The sequence below is a fragment of the Tamandua tetradactyla genome, chromosome 13, assembly GCF_023851605.1.
Source record: "Tamandua tetradactyla isolate mTamTet1 chromosome 13, mTamTet1.pri, whole genome shotgun sequence".
Classification (NCBI taxonomy): domain Eukaryota; kingdom Metazoa; phylum Chordata; class Mammalia; order Pilosa; family Myrmecophagidae; genus Tamandua; species Tamandua tetradactyla.
Genome location: NC_135339.1, coordinates 53799834 through 53819690, shown reverse-complemented (window position 1 = coordinate 53819690; position 19857 = coordinate 53799834). Strand labels below are relative to the sequence as shown.

The window sequence follows — 19857 nt, the reverse complement described above, 5'->3', positions numbered from 1 at the left end:
GTGGTTTCCTCTCTGATCATCTGTGGGCCTTCACTTAGCTCCTCTGGGACATAATTCTGGGTTCTGGCTTGCTTAGCATCTTATGGGAAGGCACATCGCAACATTTCTCTCTCACTGCCTGTTTCTAGGCATCTGGTCTCTCTGTCAGTACTCTAAGCATCTCCAAACCTCATACCTCTTTCACCTCTGAAGGAACTGTTCTCCACTTGTCTGCATCTGAGGTTTCTTCAAAATGTTGCTCCTTTTAAAGGCCCACCTTAAATGGGCAGGGTCACATCTCCATCTAACCAAAAGGCCACACCCACAGTTGGACACACCATATCTTCATGGAGATCTCTTCTCAAAGGGGTTTCTACTCTACAGTAATGAATCAGGATGAAAGGATATGGCTTTTCTGGGATACGTAACAATTTCAAACTAGCACAGCTGTGCAGTGCTTATGAAAGAAATTAAAGATCTAAATAAATGGACAGATACACTATGTCCCTGGGTTGGAAGACTTAACATAGGTAAAGATACCAGTTATGATGGTTAGTGTATTAGCTAGGGTTCTCTAGAGAAACAGAATCAGCAGGAGATATTTTATAAATATAAAATTTATAAAAGTGTATCACGTAACCGTGAAGATGTAAGAGTCCAAGATCTATAGGGCAGACCATGAGCTGGCAGTTCCAGTGAAGGTCCTCAACTGACTCTCAGGAGAGGCGGGCTGGCTGAAAGCAGAAATAGTGTTATCTCTTCTGAATCCTCCTTAAAAGCCTTCCAGTGATTAGATTAAATGTCACTCACTGCAGAAGACACGCCCCTTAGCTGATTGCAAAGACAATCAGCTGTGGATACAGCCAGTGTGGTCATGATTTAAATCCATGAAATGTCCTCATGGCAACAGACAGGCCAGCACTTGCCTGACCAGCCAGCAGGGCACCACTACCTGGCCAGGTTGACACGTGAATCTGACCATCACAGTTTGGTTCTGGTGTCAACTCGGCCAAGTGATGATGCCCAATTGTCTGGTCAGGCAAACACTGGCCTGACTGTTGCTACAAGGATATTTCAGGGCTGTTGTATTAAATCATCAGTCAATTGATTTGTACCCGTGGCTGGTTACATCTGTAGTCAACGAAGGCACGTCTCCCACCATAAGATAATCCAATTAGTTGGAGACTTAAAGGCAGAGAGAGACTTTTTCACTGCTTCTTCGGTCAACAAGCTTCTCCTGTGAAGTTTGTCCAGACCCTTCATTGTAGCTGCCAGCTTTTCAGGCTGCCCTGTGGATTTTGGACTCTTCCATTCCCATGGTTGTGTGAGACACCTTTATAAATCTCATATTTACTAATCTCTCCTGTTGGTTCTGTTACTCTAGAGAAACCTGACTAATATAGCTTGGTACCAAGAGTGGGGTAGTTCTTTTTTTTTTTTAATTTTTTTTTTTTACATGGGCAGGCACCAGGAATCGAACCCGGGTCCTCTGGCATGGCAGGCAAGCATTCTTGCCTGCTGAGCCACCATGGCCCGCCTGAGTGGGGTAGTTCTTGAGAAACAGAAACTTAAAAATTGGTTTTTATCATTGTTTTTCGACTCTGATTATACTCAGAGGCACTAATGACTCCAGTAATCAAGATGGCACTGACAGTCCATGGGGTGAGTTGGCAAGAGAAATATTCAAAATATCACCATTAAATTCTGCTAATTGTATGCTTATGCAAGGCAAGCCTCTGGGTGAGAGTGTTTTTGACATCTTTGTGAAGTTTTGTGGGATTAAGAGGTATAGTGATGTTGGCTGGTTTTTGTTAGATATGCAGGATACAGTGATGAGGGAAAAGGATGAGCTGAAGGCTACAAATTTGCAACTTAAGTGCCATATAAATGATGTAAAACTTTCCATGTTTGCCCTGAAAGAAAATCTTACTTCTTGTGGTCACAGACTTGAGATCTCTGAAAACTAAACACAGAGCCTCATTGTGCAATTAGCAAATTTACAACATAAGCTAAAATCTCAACCTTGCAGGCTGTCTGCTGTTAAAGTAAGGGCTTTGATTGGAAAAGAATGAGATCCTGAAATGTGGGTTGGGGATATGTGACTTGATAATTATGGCAATGGAAAGATGGAATCCCTGGAATCTGCTGAGCCTTTGCTAGATCTGTAATGGACTGCCCTGAGGAAAGAGCTTCCTGACCTCTAACCTGCTTTGAGGAAACAGTTTCCCAGCCTCTAGTCTTCCCAGAAGAGTCTGTCATCCAACCTCTACCTATCAAGATTAACCATACAGTGCTTGCTAACCCTGTAACCACCTCCCCTGGGGAAACAGCTCTCACTCCTCTGTCTAGAGAGATTAATCCTGTTTCACCAGATGAAACTACAATAGGATGCTCTGGGGTAACTGGCTTGAAAGACATTTCTGTTTCTTTTCATGACCCACCTCCACCACCCTCTTTTCTTCAAGGCTTATAACTACACTAAAGTCCCAACAGACTCTGAAAGGTGAGGTACACTATACTCCAAAAGAACTGCATGAGTTTTCCAATCTATATAGACAGAAATCAGAGGAATATGTTTGGGAATGGATATTTAGGATGTAGGATAATGGTGGAAGGAATGTAAAGTTGGATCAAGCTGAATTTATTGATGTGAGCCCACTAGGCAGAGATTCTGCATTCAGTGTTGTATCTCAAGGGATTAGAAAGGGCATTAACAGTTTGTTTGGACGGTTGGCTGAAACATGGTTTCATAAAAGGTGGTTGAGAATACCTGAGGTTGAAGTGCCAGAACTGCCCTAGTATAATGTAGATGAGGGGATCCAGAGGCTTAGAGAGATGGGGATGTTAGAGTGGATTTATCATGAAAGATATGCTCACACACCCTAGGAATGTCCAGAGGACACATCTTTCAACCAGAACCTTGAGAAGTAAATTTGTGAGACTAGCTCCATCATCCCTGACAAGCTCTGTAGTTGCCCTTCTCTGTAGGTCAGATATTACCATGAGAACTACTGTCACTGAGCTGGACTCCTTAAACACTATGGGAATGATCAGATCTGAGTTAGCAGAAGCCATGTGGCAAGAGTTAATCACCATAGACAAGGTGGATGTGGCCCCCATAACGGACAGCAGCCTCAAAGCAGCAGTCAAAATAATCTGACTAGCAGAGACTTGTGGTGTTGGCTAGTAGATCATGGGGTATGTAGAAGTAAAATAGATGGGCGGTCTATTAAATCATTGTTTGAACTGTATAACCAGGATAATTCTGTGTCAAGTAAATAGAAATCTAACTTGAATTATAAAAACAGAGAGTCACATCCCCTTAATCCGTTCCCACACTTGAGACAGTTTATAGACCCAGAGCCCCTTGAATGAGAGGAGGGCCAGTTACCCTTGGGTAAGGATTCTTTTACACTGCCCCAGATTTATGCTGTCAACCTTCCTCCCAGCCTTTCCCAAGGGGACCTACAGCCTTTTACCAGGTTGACTGTGCCTTGTGGAAAAGAAAAGGATCAGATGTTTGAGGGATTATTAGACACTGGCTCAGAGGTGGCACTAATTTCTGTGAGACCCAAAGCATCACTCTGGTCCACCAGTCAGAGTAGCATCTTATGGAGGTCACTTGATTGACGGCGCTTTAGCTCAGGTTCTGGCTCACAGTGGGTCCGTTACTGGGGAAAATGGATATGCATTTTCCCCAGTACCAAGATGCGTAATTGGGATTGACATATTCACCAACTGGCAGAATCCCCACATTGGTTCTCTAACTCATGGAGTGAGGACTATTACGATAGGAAAGTCCAAGTGGAAGCAGCTAGAACTGCCCCTCCCTAACAAAATAGTGAATCAGAAGCAATATGGTATTCCTGGAGAGATTGCAAAGATTAGTGGCGCTTCTAAGGACATGAAGGATGCAGAGGTGGTGATTCCCACCACATGCCTATTCAACTCTTCTGTTTTGCCTGTGCAGAAAACAAATGAGTCTTGGAGAATAACAGTGAATTATCATAAAATTAACCAGGTGGTGACTCCAATTGCAGCTGCTGTTCCAGATGTGGTATTGTTGCTTGAGCAAATGAACACCTCACCTGGTACTATGCAGCTATTGAGCTGGCAAATGGTTTTTTCTCAATAGCTGTCAGTAAGGACCACCAGAATACCTTCACTGTCCTGCCTCAAGGGATATATCAGCTCTCCTTGTCCACAGGGACCTAGATTGTTTCTTCCTCCCATAAGACATCACACTGGTCCATTATATTGATATCATGCTGATTGGACCTAGAGTTCAAGAAGTAGCAACTACTCTAGACTTATTGGTAAGGCATTTGCATGCCAGGGGATGGGAGATAAATCTAACATATTCAGGGGCCTTCCACCTCAGTGAAATTTCTAGGTGTTCAGTGGTATGGGGCATGTTGAGATACCCCTTCTAAGGAGAAGGATAAGCTGTTGCATCTGGCCCCTCCAAAAAAGAGGCACAATGCCTAGTTGGCCTCTTTGGATTTTGGATTGACGGCGCTTTATTTGGGTGTGCTACTGTGGCCCATTTACTAAGTGACCAGAAAAGCTGCTAGTTTTGAGTAGGGACTGGAACAAGAGGCAGCTCTGCAATATGTCCTGGCTGCTGTGCAAACTCTTCTGCCACTTGGGCCATTTGATCCAGCAGATCGAATGATGCTAGAAGTGTTAGTGGCAAATTAGGGATGCTGTCTGGAACATTTGGCAGGCCCCTATAGGAGAATCACAATGCAGACCCTTAGGATTTTGCAGCAAAGCCTTACCATCCACTGCAGATATCTATTCTCCTTTTGAGAAACAGTTTTTAGCCTGTTCCTGGGCTTTAGTACAGACTGAATGCTTAATCATGGGCCTCCAAATTACCATGAGATCTGAGTTGCCTATCATGAGCCGGGTGTCATCTGACCCACTAAGCCATAAAGTTGGGCATGCACAGCAGCACTCCATCATAAAATGGAAATGGTATACAGTAGATAGGGCTCAAGCAGATTCTGAAGGCATAGTAAGTTACATGAGGAAATGGCCCAAATGCCCATGGCCCTCACTCCTACCACATTCCTTTCTCTTTCCCTGATCAGGGCTATGACCTCGTGGGGAGTTCTTTATAGTCATTTGACTGAGAAAGAGAAGATTCGGTCCTGGTTTACAAATGATTCTGCATGATATACAGGTACCACCCAGAAGTGGACAGCTGCAGCACTACAACCTCTTTCTGGGATGTCCTTAAAGGACAATGGTAAGGGGAAATCCTCCGGGAACTTCAAGCAGTACACCTAATTGTTTATTTTGCTTGGAAGAAGAACTGGCCAGAGGTATGTTTATATACTGACTCATTGGTTGTTGCTGATGGGCTGGCTAAAAGGTCAGGGACTTGGAAGGAACATGATTAAAAAGTTGGTGGCAAAGAGGTCTGGGGAAGAGGTATATGGAAAGACCTTTCTGAGTGGACAAAGAACATGAAGATACTTGTGTACCATGTGAATGCTCACCAGAGGGTGACTTCAGCAGAAGTTTTTAATAATTAAGGGGACAAGATGACCTGCACTGTGGATACAAGTCATCCTCTTTCCTCAGCCATTCCTGCCATTGCCCAATGGGCTCATGAATAAAGTAGGCATGGTGGTAAGGATGGAGGTTATGCCTAGGCTCAGAAACATGGGCTTCTCCTCACCAAGGCCATCCTGGCTACGGCCACTACTGAGTTCCCAATCTGCCAGCAGCACAGGCCCACACTCAGTCCCCCATATATTACCATTCTTCAAGGTGCTCAAACTGCTACCTGGTGGCAGGTTGATTACATTGGACCACTTACATCATGGAAGGGGTAGCGATTTGTTCTAACTGGAATAGACACATACTCCGGATATGGATTTGCTTCCCTGCGCACAATGCTTCTGCAAAAGCTACCATCTGTGGACTTACGGAATGCCTAATCCACTGTCATGGTATTCCATACAGCATTGCTTTGGATCAAGGAACCCACTTCACAGTAAATGAAGTGCAGGAATGGGCACATGCTTATGGAATTCTCTGGTCATGTTCCCCATCATCCAGAGGCAGCTGGCTTGATAGAACAGTGGAAGGCCCTTTTGAAGACCCAGTTACAGTCCCAGCTAGGTGGCAATACCTTACAGGGCTGGGACAGTGTTGTCCAGGAAGCTGTGTATACTCTTAATCATTGTCCACTGTATGGTGCTGTTTCTCCCATAACCAGGGTTCACAGGTCCGGGACTCAAGGGATGGAAATGGGAGTGGCACCATTCATACTCACTATCACCCCTAATGATCCACTAGGAAATTCTCTACTTCCTGTCCCTGAAACCATAAGTTCTGCTGGTCTACATGTCTTAGTTCCAAAAGAAGGCATGCTCCTACCAGAAGACACAACAGTTATTCCATTGAACTTGAAGTTAAAATTGCCACCTAGCCACTTTGGGCTTCTCATGCCACTGAATCAACATGCACGAAAGGAGTTAACTGTTCTGTTGGGGTGATTGATCCTGACTATCAAGGGAAAATAGGGACTGCAACCACACAATAGAAGTAAAGAGAGTTTTCATGGAATATAGGCGATCCACTATAGCATATTTAGTACTACCATGCCCTGTGATTAACGTAAATGCAAAACTGCAAAAACCCAATCCAGGCAAGACCACCAATGGCCTAGAAACTTCAGGAATGAAGGTTTGGGTCACCCCACCTGGCCAACTGAAGTGCTTGCTGAGGGTAAAGGAAACATGGAATAGGTAGTAGAATAAGGTAGTGATAAATACTTACGACCATGTGTTACAGAAACGAGAACTGTGGTTGTATGAACACTTCCTCCTTGTTTTGTTATGTGTATGTTTGCATTTGTACATAAACAGATATCTTGTTTTCCTCTTATACTATGGCATAAGTGTATGTTTCATGCTATTGTAATTAAGTTATGGGATATGAACTTTAAGAATGAATGTTACCTAAGGACTTGCCCCCTATTCAGGAGAGACATAGTGTGTTTCTGGTTGTATGCAGGACAGCTGAGTATTATTAGGCAAAACATATGACTGTCATTGTGTTCTGTTTGGAAATCAAGTATGTTTCAAGGTGATGTGTAGAGCTGCCAAGTTGACAAGGGGTGGCCTGCGAGGTTTAGGTTCTGGTGTCAACTTGGCCAAATGATGATGCCCAGTTGTCTGGTCAGATGAGCACTGGCCTGACCATTGCTACAAGGCTATTTCACGGCTGGTTGATAAACTGGAAGGCAGGTGCATTAAATCATTAGTCACTTGATTGCATCATGGCTGATTACATCTACAGTCAACAAAGGCAAGTCTCCCACCAACAAGATAATCCAATCAGTTGAAGGCTTTGAAGCATAAAGAGAGACTTTTTCACTGCTTCACAGCTGGCCCTGCGGATTTTGGACTCCCTCCATTCGCACGGTTGCATGAGACACCTTTATAAATCTCATATTTACATATCTCTCCTGTTGGTTCTGTTTCTCTTAAGAACGTTGACTGATACGCCAATTGTCCTCAAATTGTTATACAAATTTAATACAATCCCTATCAAAATCCCAGCAAGATCTTTGTGTAGATGCAGGCAATATTATTCTAAAATGTATATGGTAGAAAAATAGAATAGCAAAACAGTTTTGAAAAAGCAAAATAAAGTGAGAGAAATCAATCTACCTGATTTTTAAATTTATTATAGAATACAGTAATCAAGACTCGGAGGTATTAGTAGATGAATTGATACAGAGATCAATGGAACAGAATAGAAGTCCCAGAAATAGACCAACACAAGTATGCCCAGTTAAAATTTGACAAAGGTACAATAGTAATTCAGTGGAGGAAAGATAGCCTTTCAACAAATAATGCTGGAGTAATTGAACATCTATAGGCAAAGATTAAGTAGAAAAACAACAAGCATTGTTTCAAATCTCAGACCATATATAAAAGTTCATTTAAAAGGGATCACTGAGGGCAGGTCGAGGTGGCTCAGCAGGCAGAGTTTTCCACTGGAGACCCGAGTTCGATTCCCGGTACCTGCCCATGCCAAAAAAAAAACCTACATTCGGTAGTTAAAAAAAAGGGGGGGGAGAATCACTGACTTAGATATAAAACTATAAAATTTGGGGGGAAAACATAATATCATAGGAGAAATACCTAAGGCTAGGAAAGAATTCTTAGATTTGACACAAAACGCCATCCATAAAAGAAAAAGTTGATAAATTCAACTTAATCAAAATTAAAAACTTTTGTGTCACAAAATCCCTTGTTAAGAGGTTAAAAAGACAAGCTACAGAAAGGGAGAAAATATTTTGAAACCACTTATACAACAAATATTCTACTATCTAGATTGCATACAGAACTCTCAAAGCATAGGTTATCAGGTGAAGACCTATTGTAAATGTTCCTAAATTGTAAACTCTTACAGCCATCACGTCTATTCCAGAGTTGTAACTTATTTTTTAATTCTGAGATGTTGAAACTCTGTGTATAACCTTATCATTCCATGGGACTTTGGGTTTTTGTGTGATACCTGAGACTCAGAGCTAGAGTTCTGCAGCTATGAAAGTCAGTATTACCCTATACAGCAACTATTAAAAACACTGAAAAAAAAAGTGATCATACTTCAATTAGAGATATGAACAAAGCTGATCTGGGTAGGACTAAGGAAATTCAGACTAAAGGGTAAAGGTTGATATGTCTACATTTTAAATACTTCAACTTCTCTGTGAGACCAAAGGAAGGGATGTTGGGTCAAAATTTATATTTTTCGTAGCACACTGTCTAATTTAACTTGTATGGTCACCTTATTCATACACCATAATTACATGGAACTTGTGAGAACAAGGGAGTGAGATCTTGTTGTATAGGTTGGTGTGATGCCCTGACAAATTCTACAGTAAGCTGAACAGAAGAAGTATTCGCAAAGGTCTCTTAAGGGACTGGGGGGAAAGGTGGAAATATTTAACTTCCCACCTGAAGAACCTGCTATTCTCGCCAGCATTGGGAATTGCCAATTACATGGGACAGTTCCTCATTCTTAGGAGTTAGCCTACTTACGATTATGCCTAACAGTCATCACCAGAGAACCTCTTCTATGCTCAGATGTAGACTTTTTCTCTCTAAACCAATTCTATAGGTGAACTCACTGCTCTCCCCCTATGTAGAACATGACTCCCAGGGGTGTAAATCTCACTGGAAATATGGGACATGAATCTAGGGATGAGACTGGCCCTGGCATCATGGGAGTGAGAAAGCCTTCTTGACCAAAAGGGGGAAGAGAAATGAAACAAAATTAAGTTTCACTGGCTGAGAGATTTCAAAGAGAGTTGCATGGTCTTTCTGGAGGTTATTCTCATGCAGTATATAAGTAACCTTTTTCAGCTTTTGGTGTATTGGAATAGCTAGAGGGGGGTACCTGAAATTGTTGAACTGTAAACCAGTAGCCTTGATTCTTAAAGATGTGAACATGTGAGTGTGAAAATCTTGTGACTGGCACTGCCTGTATGGACAGATGAGTAAAAGAAAAAAAGAAAAAAAAAAAACCAATGGGGGAACTTTAACCCATTTAAAATCTGTTCTATAACTACTTGTTAAAATGTACTTGGAAAATTTATTGCTTTTTTGTATATAGGTTATATTTCACAAATAAAAATAAAAAGGTGAATTACTCAAAAAAGAAACAATAGGGATTAGGGTATTGGATGTTTTGGGTATTCTTTTTTGCTTTTATTTTTATTGTTTTTGGAGTAATGAAAATATTCAAAAATTTATTGTAATGATGAATGCACAGCTTTATGATGATAATATGAACCACTGATTGTACACTTTGGATGATTATATCTTAATTTAAAAATCACTGGAGAAAAAAATAAAATGAACTCAAAACTCAAGCAATCCAAGTAGAACATGGGAAACAGACATGAGGCATTTCTCTGAAGAAGTTATTTAGATGGCAAATAAGCACATGAAAAGATGTTCAAAATCTTTAGTCTTTAGGGAAATCGAAATTAAAACCACAATGAGATATATCATTGTACTCCTATCAGAGTAAAAAATAAATAAGTAATGGTGACATCAGCAAATGCTTTCGAGGAAATAGAGAAACAGGATCACTCATTCCTTACTGGTGGGAACATAAATTGTAAAGCCACTCTGGAAAACAAGTTGGCAGTTTCTTAAAAATCTAAACATGCAACTACCGTATAACCCATAAATTTCACCCCTAGACATTTATCGCAGAGAAATAGAACCTTAGTTTCAGACAAAAACTTGTACATGCATGTTTATAGCAGCTTTACTCAATAGCTCAAAACAGGTTCTTCAAAATGTGAATGGTTAAACAAACTGTGGTACACCCAAGGAATGCTACTCAGCAATAATAGAAACACATTCTTGATATATGCAAGAACCTTGAGAATTATGCTTAGTGAAAAAAGCAGTCCCCAAAGGTTGCATGTGTATGATTCCATTTGTATAAATTCTTGAAATGACCACAAATTTGTGGTTGCCAGGGATTAAGGGGCAGGAGGGAGGTGGGTCTGACCACAAAAGGGCAACGTGAGATCCTTGTGTTGGAAATATTCTGTATCTTGTCTGTGTTTGTCAATATTCTGGTTGTGTTTTTATACTATAGTTTATAAGATGTTACCATTGGGGGAAACTTGGTAAAGGATACACAGCATCTCTGTATTACTTTTTACAACTGCATGTTTGCTATCTCAAAATGAAAATGCAATTTAAAAAACTAAGAATGACAACTCTAGACGTTTAGGAAAAACTTTTTTTTTTGGATCCTTGGCTGTACAAAATTTGATTAGTTCTAATTCTGGTTCATGACTCTGTCATTGGTCTGTGCATGGCCCCATGGTTGCTTTATTTTAAAGATAGGACAGGCTAGGAAAGGAAACAATGTTATTATGCAATATATTATAGTAATATACTATAAGTGCCTGATGTAACATAACATGATTTAATGAAATCCCAAAATACCCAGCACCCAAACATGAGTTGCAGGACAAACATTAACAATAATAGACCAACGTATATGCTCCTCCTTAATCCAAGATGATCACTATTATAAATCTTGTATTGATCATTTCCTTGCTTTCGTTTTCATATAGTTTTGGCTCACATGTATATATGTCTTAAAGCTTATGGTTCTGTTTTATTTGATTTTGTAACCTTATTAAAAGGGCATCATTTAGTGAATGTAATCTGTTTTGGTTTTACTTTTTACATTCAGCATTAAATTATTTTGCTAACATCTATCCAAATTGTTATTTGTAACTATAGTTTATTTGCATTAGTTGCTGTGTAGTATTTTATTATTATTTATTATAGAAATAAATTTATTTAAATATTTATATAAATAAATAATATAATATATAATATAATGAATAAATATTTATATAATAAATAATAACTTATTTATAAATTATTATATTTATATAATAAATATGTTATTCATTATATAAATAAATAGACTGCAATGTATTTATCAGGTATGCTTAATGGATAGTTGGTTTATTTTTAGATTTTTCCTATAGAAACAGTGCTGCTGTTAACATCTTCTGGCATGCTTGTGCAAAATTTCTCCTGGATATTTGTTTAGGACTAGAATATCTGGGAAGTAGGGTATATGAATATTCAAATTTCTGTGACAGTGCCAACCTGTTTTCAGGTTCTTTGAACCAGTTTATACTCCTACCAGCAATACATGAAATATCCTATTGATCACCTTTATCTTCAGCATTTGGAATTGGCACATTTCTCAATTCTTGAAAGTCAAATGGGTATATATTGGTATCTCATGTGTTCTTTATTTGCATTTTAATCACTTATGAAACTGAACATTTATTTAAATGCGTATGTCTCCTCTTCTCTAAAACGTGTTTGATTTTCTTGAGCATTTTTATTTTGAATTATTTGTCTTTTTCTTACTGATTGCTAGGAAGTATCTATATATTGTTGATATTAAGCCTTTGTTATATGCGTTTCAAATATTTTCTCCCATTTGTAACTTGTTTTTTTTTTTCACTTTAAGGTATCTTTACTGATCAGAAGTTCTTTGTTTTAACATACTTAAAAAATCAATCTTTTATTTTATAGTTGTGTTGTTAAATTTTTTTTAAAAGAAACCTTTCTCTATCCCAAAGTCAGAAGAATATGTTTTTATAGTTTTGGCTTTGACATTGAAATTATTAATGTGTGAGAAAGGGATCCAACATCATTTTTTTCCCATGTGGAAACATTTTTCCCAAATATTCAAATTCTTCCTTTTTTCTAATATTCTGCCTTATATTTCATATATCTAAGTTTCATATATGTATGGGTATGATTTGGGGCTATCTTTTCTGATTGTCAATTTGTCTGATCCTGTTTCAGTAAAACATTGTCTTGGTTGCTACAGCTTCAAAAGTTCTATTATCTGTTAGGGCTAGATCCCTTTTCTTACTGCTTTTCTTTATAATGCCTAAGCTATTCTTATCCCTTTGAATCGTCCATAACTTTTTAAATCTGTATATCAAATTCCAAAATACTGCTAAGACTTTTATCTGATTGTATTCAATCTGTGGATCAATTTGAGGAAGATTGACATCATTATGATATTTAGTGTTCCTAGTTGTAAACATCATTTATCTTTCTGTTTATTTAGGTCTTCTTTAATGTCTCTCAAGAAAGCACCATTGTTTTCTCTAGAGAAATTTTGCAATTTATTCCTTAATATTTTATGGTTTTACAAATGTCTTCTTTTAAATTATGTTTTCTACTTGCTGTCATTGGTATTTACAAATGTGGTTGACTTTATTATATTGAGTTTTTTAACCTGTCCACCTTGGTAAACTCTTCTATTCTTTATAATGATTTGGCTGTAGTCTCTTTTGGATTTCTTTTTATAATAAAATCATCTGAAAATGGCAGTTTTATTTCCTCTTTCTAGTTCCTATGTGTTTAACAACTTTTTTATGTTTTGAACTCATTAGAACTTCTAGTACATTGTTGAATAAAAATGCTGATAGTGTATTTGTTTGTGTGTTGTCTGTCTTGATCCTTATTTAAAAGAGAGTACCTGTAATGTTTCTTTACTAAGTATGATGTTTGCTGTGACTTTGTACTTTAGAATAGAATATACTATTTGTTTTGTTCAAAATTTACAAAATATAGACAGAGAAGTTTTCAATAAACTTCTCTGAGGTTTTCGGTTAACTTCATGAGGAATTGTGAAGTCTGCATTCCTTGACTGCAGTGCTAAAAACTAGAATTAATAATAAAAATTAAGCATATAACTTAGAAATTCTTAAAATAGCTTCCTTAGTTAATTTCTGACATAAAAAATGCAAAATAACATTTAGAAAATAAAAACCATGAGAATACTGCATCATAACTTTGAAGTAAGCATTCAGCTTTCAATGTTGGATTGGCCCAGGCTCAGTTTTCAGGCTTCTCTATTTACGTTCATTCCTTAGGGATCTCATTAATCCCATGACTTTACTACCTTCCATAAGCTATAAATTTCATACCTCCCCTGCATTTCAGATTCATATAATCAGTTATCTACTCAAAATCTGCACTTGAATGTCTAATAAATATCTTATATTTAATATGGCCAAAAGAGAACTCTTTGATTCCTTTTCCTATCCCATCACCAAAAAAGGAGATCTTACTCCTTCTCTAGTTTAATCCATTTCAGTGATTGGCACAACCATTTACTCGGTTGCTCAGAAGTTATCTTTGCTTCTATCTTTCTCTTAGCAAATCCAGTCAGTTCTATCTTTCTCTCAACATAATTTCCAACATATTCTGTCAACTCTGTATTTAGAATATACCACAAACCCAGTCATTTCTCATCAGAACCACTACTATCACTTCAGTCCAAGCTGCTACCATCTCTCACCAAGCCCACTACTCTACCAGATATTATTAAACTACAGTAACCAAAATCATGTAATACCAGTGCAGTAACAGGCAGGTCAGTGGAATCATGCCCATCCCGATAATAGGATCCAGTTATAAAATCACAATATAGAACAAAAGCATGAAAAAAAATGTGAAATGACATACTTTAAAAATGGTATTCTGAAATTGTCCATTTAGGGAAAAAAATTATATTCTTGCCTCTTATAAAATAAAATCGATTCCAGAAGTGTTATTGGGTATTTACTGTTTTCCAGGCAATGTGCTAAGTATAATGAAGAAAATATAAATTAGAAGGGATATATGAGTATCTGATCTCTGGAGAGGGGAAATGTTCTGATCATAAAGTAATGAAGTAATAAAGGAAAAGATTGAAATTAGCTAAACAAAATTAGCTAAAGTATTAGTTAAATATTTATCTGTTTCAGACATAAAATTAAAGGTAAACAACAGCTTCTGGGAAGATATTGCAGAAGCAGCATTGTTTTTTAATCTCCTGAGATTAAAAACATACTGAACAACTAGATAGCAGCGTAAAAACTCGTGGACATCATTTGCAACAAAAGCAACTGATAAGCAGGACAAATCATAAAAAAAACATAAAACCTGCAGTCCTGTTAGCTTCTAAACAGAAGAAAGCAGAAAGGAGTGTCAGAACTATTTGATGGACCTGAGAACAGTACAACTTCAAAATCAGCAGCAGGCATTCATTGAAAAGCTCAGCAGGCTGATTTAAGAACAAGTGCTGAAACTGCCAAGAACAGGTGAATGCATTTGGCCCATGGTCTAAAGGAAACAATGTAGGCCCCTTTGAATTCTCAGAACTAACTAGCCTTCCTCCCCTTCCACACCAGGGATTAGCATCAAAACTACCCATTATCACTGGGTAGTGATTCTAGATATCAAAGAATTATAGTAGCAAAACAGTGCCTGGAAATTTCAGAAAGTAAGCCACCATATTTTTGTAATTATACATAAAAACAAAATGAGAAGGTACACCTAAAAATTTGGGAAAAGTAGTTTCAAATGAAAATAAGCAATAGGAAATGATCAAGGTTGAATCCTATCATGCAGTTACAAAATTCTACTATTAATAAAAAAGAATAAGAAACAGAATAGCATACATCCATTCAGATGGTGAAAATACATCAGAAACACAAAAATAGATCAAAACCAACTATTGTATTTAAAATATTTAAAAATTGTATAATACTTGAAAGAAACTTATGAGGTAACAGGATGAAGAAAAAATTAGAAATGCAAAAAATAAGAAACAAATAAGAAACTAGAAAAAACACAAAAGCAAACAAACAACAGTTGATGCCTTAAGAGAACTAGCAGATGAGAAGGAGGAAATGTTTAAAATTTTAAAAGAAATGAAAAGATAAAAAGAATTTGAGTAAGTAACTAAAATTGAAATAGGCAAAGATTATCTAACATATGGATAATTGAACAAGGTAAAGGCCCAATATATGAATAATAGGAGCAGAGGAACATATTAAAAAACTGTAAGAAACATTTCCTGAAATTAAAAGATATTTGAAACTATTATGTACTGAAAGACAGTGAATTACAGAGACGGTCAACTCAATACAACCAACGCCAAGACATATTCTAATAAAGTTTCTAAAATATAAAGGGAAAAAAAGGTCCTTTGGGTGTCTATGCAAAAAGAGCACATATGAGAAAGAAAATTAGGCTAGCATCAAACTTTTCAACCACAATATTATGTCAGAGATATTTAAGGAAAGAAATGAGAGCTAAGGATTTTATACCTAGCCTAACTGACTTTCAAGTCAGAAAGTCACAAACTACTGTCAACATAAAAGAGTACTTTTCCCTTGAACCCTTCCTGAGGAATGTAGAAAAATGAGTTTCAGAGAACCAAAATGACTGTAGAGACTTTGACATAAGTATTGGTGATAAGAAATTAAAGTTACTTGTAGAAATGAAAATTAAATTCAGGTTAAAAAAGAAAAAAATATGTCACCGGCTCCTTGATCTAACAATGTAGGTGTAGTAAACCACTTAAAAAGTTAGGATGAATGGAGAGAGCATATGCAAAAGATGTTTAAGTTGTTTTTAATAATTACATTGGTGTTCTCATTAATATTGTTATTCTAATGACACTGTTATATGGAGTGTGAGATAAGGCAAGTGAGTAATTCTAATTCAAGTGAGATATTCTAATTCAAATGTCCCTGGGGTCCTTAAGAATTAGGATTCTTGGAGTGAAAGAAAAGTATTAGAAATGTCATACAGAAGAGCTTAAGTAAAAATACTCTATTTCTGAATTTGAATTGGAAGCATCACTATGATACTTCCGAATTCTGTCTACTGAAAAGGTCTAGAAACTATGACCAACCTAGTAGTGATGTGCATGCCTATCAATTAGAGTGTGATCTTTAAATATTTCCCATTAAAGTAGCTAAAGCTTCTTGGAGAAATGTCTTACTTCAGGTCTGGGTCAATAAATGTACAAGATGAGCTAGAATAGCTTGTCGTATCAGATAGCAGCAACTATCAAAGACTACTAGAAACATGTCAAAATGACAGGATCTCCCTCTAGCCAAAATTGAAATAGTTTGATCTTTAGTATGTATAAAAAATGCAATGGGTGGAAACCTATCACATATGTTTAAATCCATGAATTCATACCAATATTTTAAAAATGCCTTCAGAGGAAGGCATTCCTATTTTTTTCAGAGGAAAATAGAAATTTTTTTCATTATCTTGAAAACTGGCAGATAAAGGAAAGACTCAAGCATCTATCACACCCTTCCTATGTGAATTATTCTGCTTGGTATCCAAATACTAGAAAAGTGTTCAAATTAATTAGTGAAAAAGAAATTATATTATCACCATTTTACAAATTCCCAGTAAATTAATGAGTCTAAACATTACATGGACCTGAATGGCTTCTAGCATCTCAAAAAGACAGACAACCAGACACATGACTACTGATAAAGAACACTGCACCACCTAAAGCCTTGCCAAAATATTAAAAACTGAGTTTGATCAAGGCTGTGGAAATCAGCAGCCTATTTACTTGAATACAGAGAACAGAGAAGCTTATTGACCTGTACCGTGAGTATGCAATGACACTATCTAGACTGTAGGAAACTTTAGAAGTCAGATGGCCCAGATTCTTCTACAGATAAATTGTCAGGAAAAGAAAGGATGGAGGGGGAAACCTGTAGATTGAAAGAGACTTAAAAGACACACCAATTTTTTTTTTTAATAAGCGAACTAAACTGTGGGATCTAGGGATGCACATTTGGGTGATAAACATATACAGAAACACAAAATAACTATACAGTTAGGGTAGTGGTTACTTTTGTGGGGAGGGAGGAGGTTTTGATTGAGATGGAACAGATAAAGGGCTTCTGGTGAGTGATGATAATATTCTATTTCTTGACTAGTTGGTGATTTCAAAAGTATTTGCTTTGTAATAATTCATTAAGCCATGTTTATTTTGTGAGATTTTTCTGTTTTTGTTTTATTTTACAATTAAAAGGTTATAAAATGTAACAAACAGGTAAAAAATGAACTGGCAAATATTTGCAGAAAATACATAAAAATTTCATGTAAGTTAAAAATGCTAAAGATAATAAAAATGCTAAAACTCTACTAACAGTACAGACAACATAAATAAATTGGCATATATTCAAAAAGCTAATAAATGTTTAACACCTTGAGCCCCACTGAGCCTCACTGAAATAGTCCCTGAAAGTCAGCTTTTGAGAAGGTAAAAGGGAAAAGAAACTATATTAACATCTATAGACAATTTTGGGAGAGTAGGAAGAATAGGCAGAAACTCTATATTAAATATGGAGTTCATGTAAAATACAGCTTAATATCTTTTGTGGATGGCATAGAGGACAATTCCCTCCAGTAAGTGCCCCTCACTGTGGTAGGTTTCTGTTGTATTATCCCAAATGACTGTAATATAAAATAATTCATTTGTTTTTTGCTCATATTGAATTAGCCTGGCAGTTTATAATTTAGAAAATTTTCTAAGTAGCGACATTGAATGCTTTTTTTTTGTACTTCACAGTGAGAGACCTACCACCTATTTGTCTTGATGTTAGACAAAAACAGCGTAGCTCTGTAGATGCGTTTTCATCTGAAATGAAGGCCCCAGTCCTTCCAGAATCTACCATTCCTACCCAGCCCAAAACTATGAAAGACTTTCAGTAAGTTTCAACTCATCATTACATGTGTATATATAGTTATCTAATGTCAGTGGTTTTAATATCATTGTGTGAGGAATAATTGAACTTGTGGATAATTATGAAGACATTAGCAGAGAGTGAACAAAAGACATCTCCGATGTCTCAAGCTGAAAGTGAAAACAAATATAGTGTTTTCAGAACAGGTAAGAGGTAGATAGGTTGTGGCAAAAGAAAGGAAATATTAAGTAGGAGAAAATGAGTCAAAACAGGCAAAAGGAGGTAAAAGTGGTGATAAAATAAGGGAATGTGAACTTTTTTAAAAATAAGATTTCATCTGATATGTAACACATAATATAAGGACTGTGTCACCACTCAGAAAATTCAAAGGGATGCTTAAAGGAATAAATTGAGAATGAAATAATAGAGAAAATGGAAGCAAAATCCTCTTAAGAAGCTTGGCTGTAGAAAAAAGGAGAGAAGGATAGTTGAAAGATACATGTTAGGAATGAATTTTTTAAATTTGAAGCTGTATTAATATCCTAATCCAATTAAAAATTAGAAATTAATATATTGTACATTAACTAACTGGTATATATTTCTGTATTTGGTTTCAGTATTTCAAATCATATGTTTGCTGACATTTATTTGTGAAGAAGTAATGCTATTTTATCTAAATAATATCTGTGTCTATAAATAGTTAATGTATGATCTCATTTTAGGGATGATATAGAAAAAGTTAAGTCATCAGGAGACTGGAAAGCAGTACATGATTTTTATTTAACAACATTTGATTCTTTCCCAGAATTAAATGCTGCATTTAAGGTAATAATACATCAAACACATTTTTATTCACCTTTAGTTTTGAAATTTCCCCCCACAAAAAAAGATAAATTTAGCTTGTTTTCTACCCTATGTTGACCTAAGCAACTGTTTAAATAAACATATATATGTGTTGATTTCTGAAATCATATGTCTCATAAATAAATAGCATGATTGAGATCTGAAAAATTGTTTTTATTTGTAGTAATGTTAATGTTTAAAACTTTCTGTTTTAAAAAGAAAGTTATTAAAATACTCCTTATTATATAACATTATTCTTATTTTCAGCAATTTGGCAATTTATCATTAGACTAAATAATAGAAATTATGAAGGAATAGTTATGGTTCAAATATTACTAAAAATAGTCCTTAATATGTTATATACATGTAACTATTTAATTGGATTTGTAGAGAGAAGCCAATGCCTCATTTAATACCATTGAAGACTCTGGGATTAACGCTAAATTTGTGAATGCTGTATATGATGCCTTACTTAATACTGTAAGTATTGTTTATGAATACATGCAAATCATATCATTCTGTGTCTTTTCTGTGTTTCAGAAACAGTGCCACAAATATAAAAATAACCTTTACATTCTGCAGACTCTGATGTGCCTCTATGGTAAATTTAATTGGCATACATGGCCCAAACACCCCTAAAGAAAGGAATAGAAAGATCAAAGGTGATGGTGGAGCTATACAGAGAAGAGAGGATTTAACAAATGAATATGATAGCTGACCATTAAATTGATATTTCTTTTAGTCTCTAGTATCTTAGAGCTAGAAGTAAAAACCTAAAATTGTGGAATTGTAACCCATGTCAAAGTCTGAAATATGTTCTTCGACTAGTTGTGGTGCTGTGCTTTGAAATTTATTGCTTTTTTATATATATGTTATTTTTCACAAAAAAGATTAAAAAGTTGATTGTGATGATAAAAAAAACACATCAGCCTCCT

At 36.5% G+C, this 19857-nt stretch overlaps 1 protein-coding gene across 14 annotated transcripts in view; it reads left to right on the top strand.

Annotated features, from left to right (window-relative positions):
* The window catches only part of HECTD2 (HECT domain E3 ubiquitin protein ligase 2), a 163540-nt gene that overhangs the window by 91456 nt on the left and 52227 nt on the right, over positions 1 to 19857 (top strand). For all 14 annotated transcript variants that reach the window (XR_013161632.1, XR_013161631.1, XR_013161633.1 and 11 more), the window contains 3 exons: positions 17965 to 18103; positions 18802 to 18904; positions 19313 to 19402. Coding sequence is in view for 8 of the 14 variants with exons in the window: in XM_077125455.1 (XP_076981570.1) it covers positions 17965 to 18103; positions 18802 to 18904; positions 19313 to 19402 (332 nt within the window). In the remaining 6 variants the exon portion in view is untranslated. The remainder of the gene's footprint in view (positions 1 to 17964; positions 18104 to 18801; positions 18905 to 19312; positions 19403 to 19857) is intronic.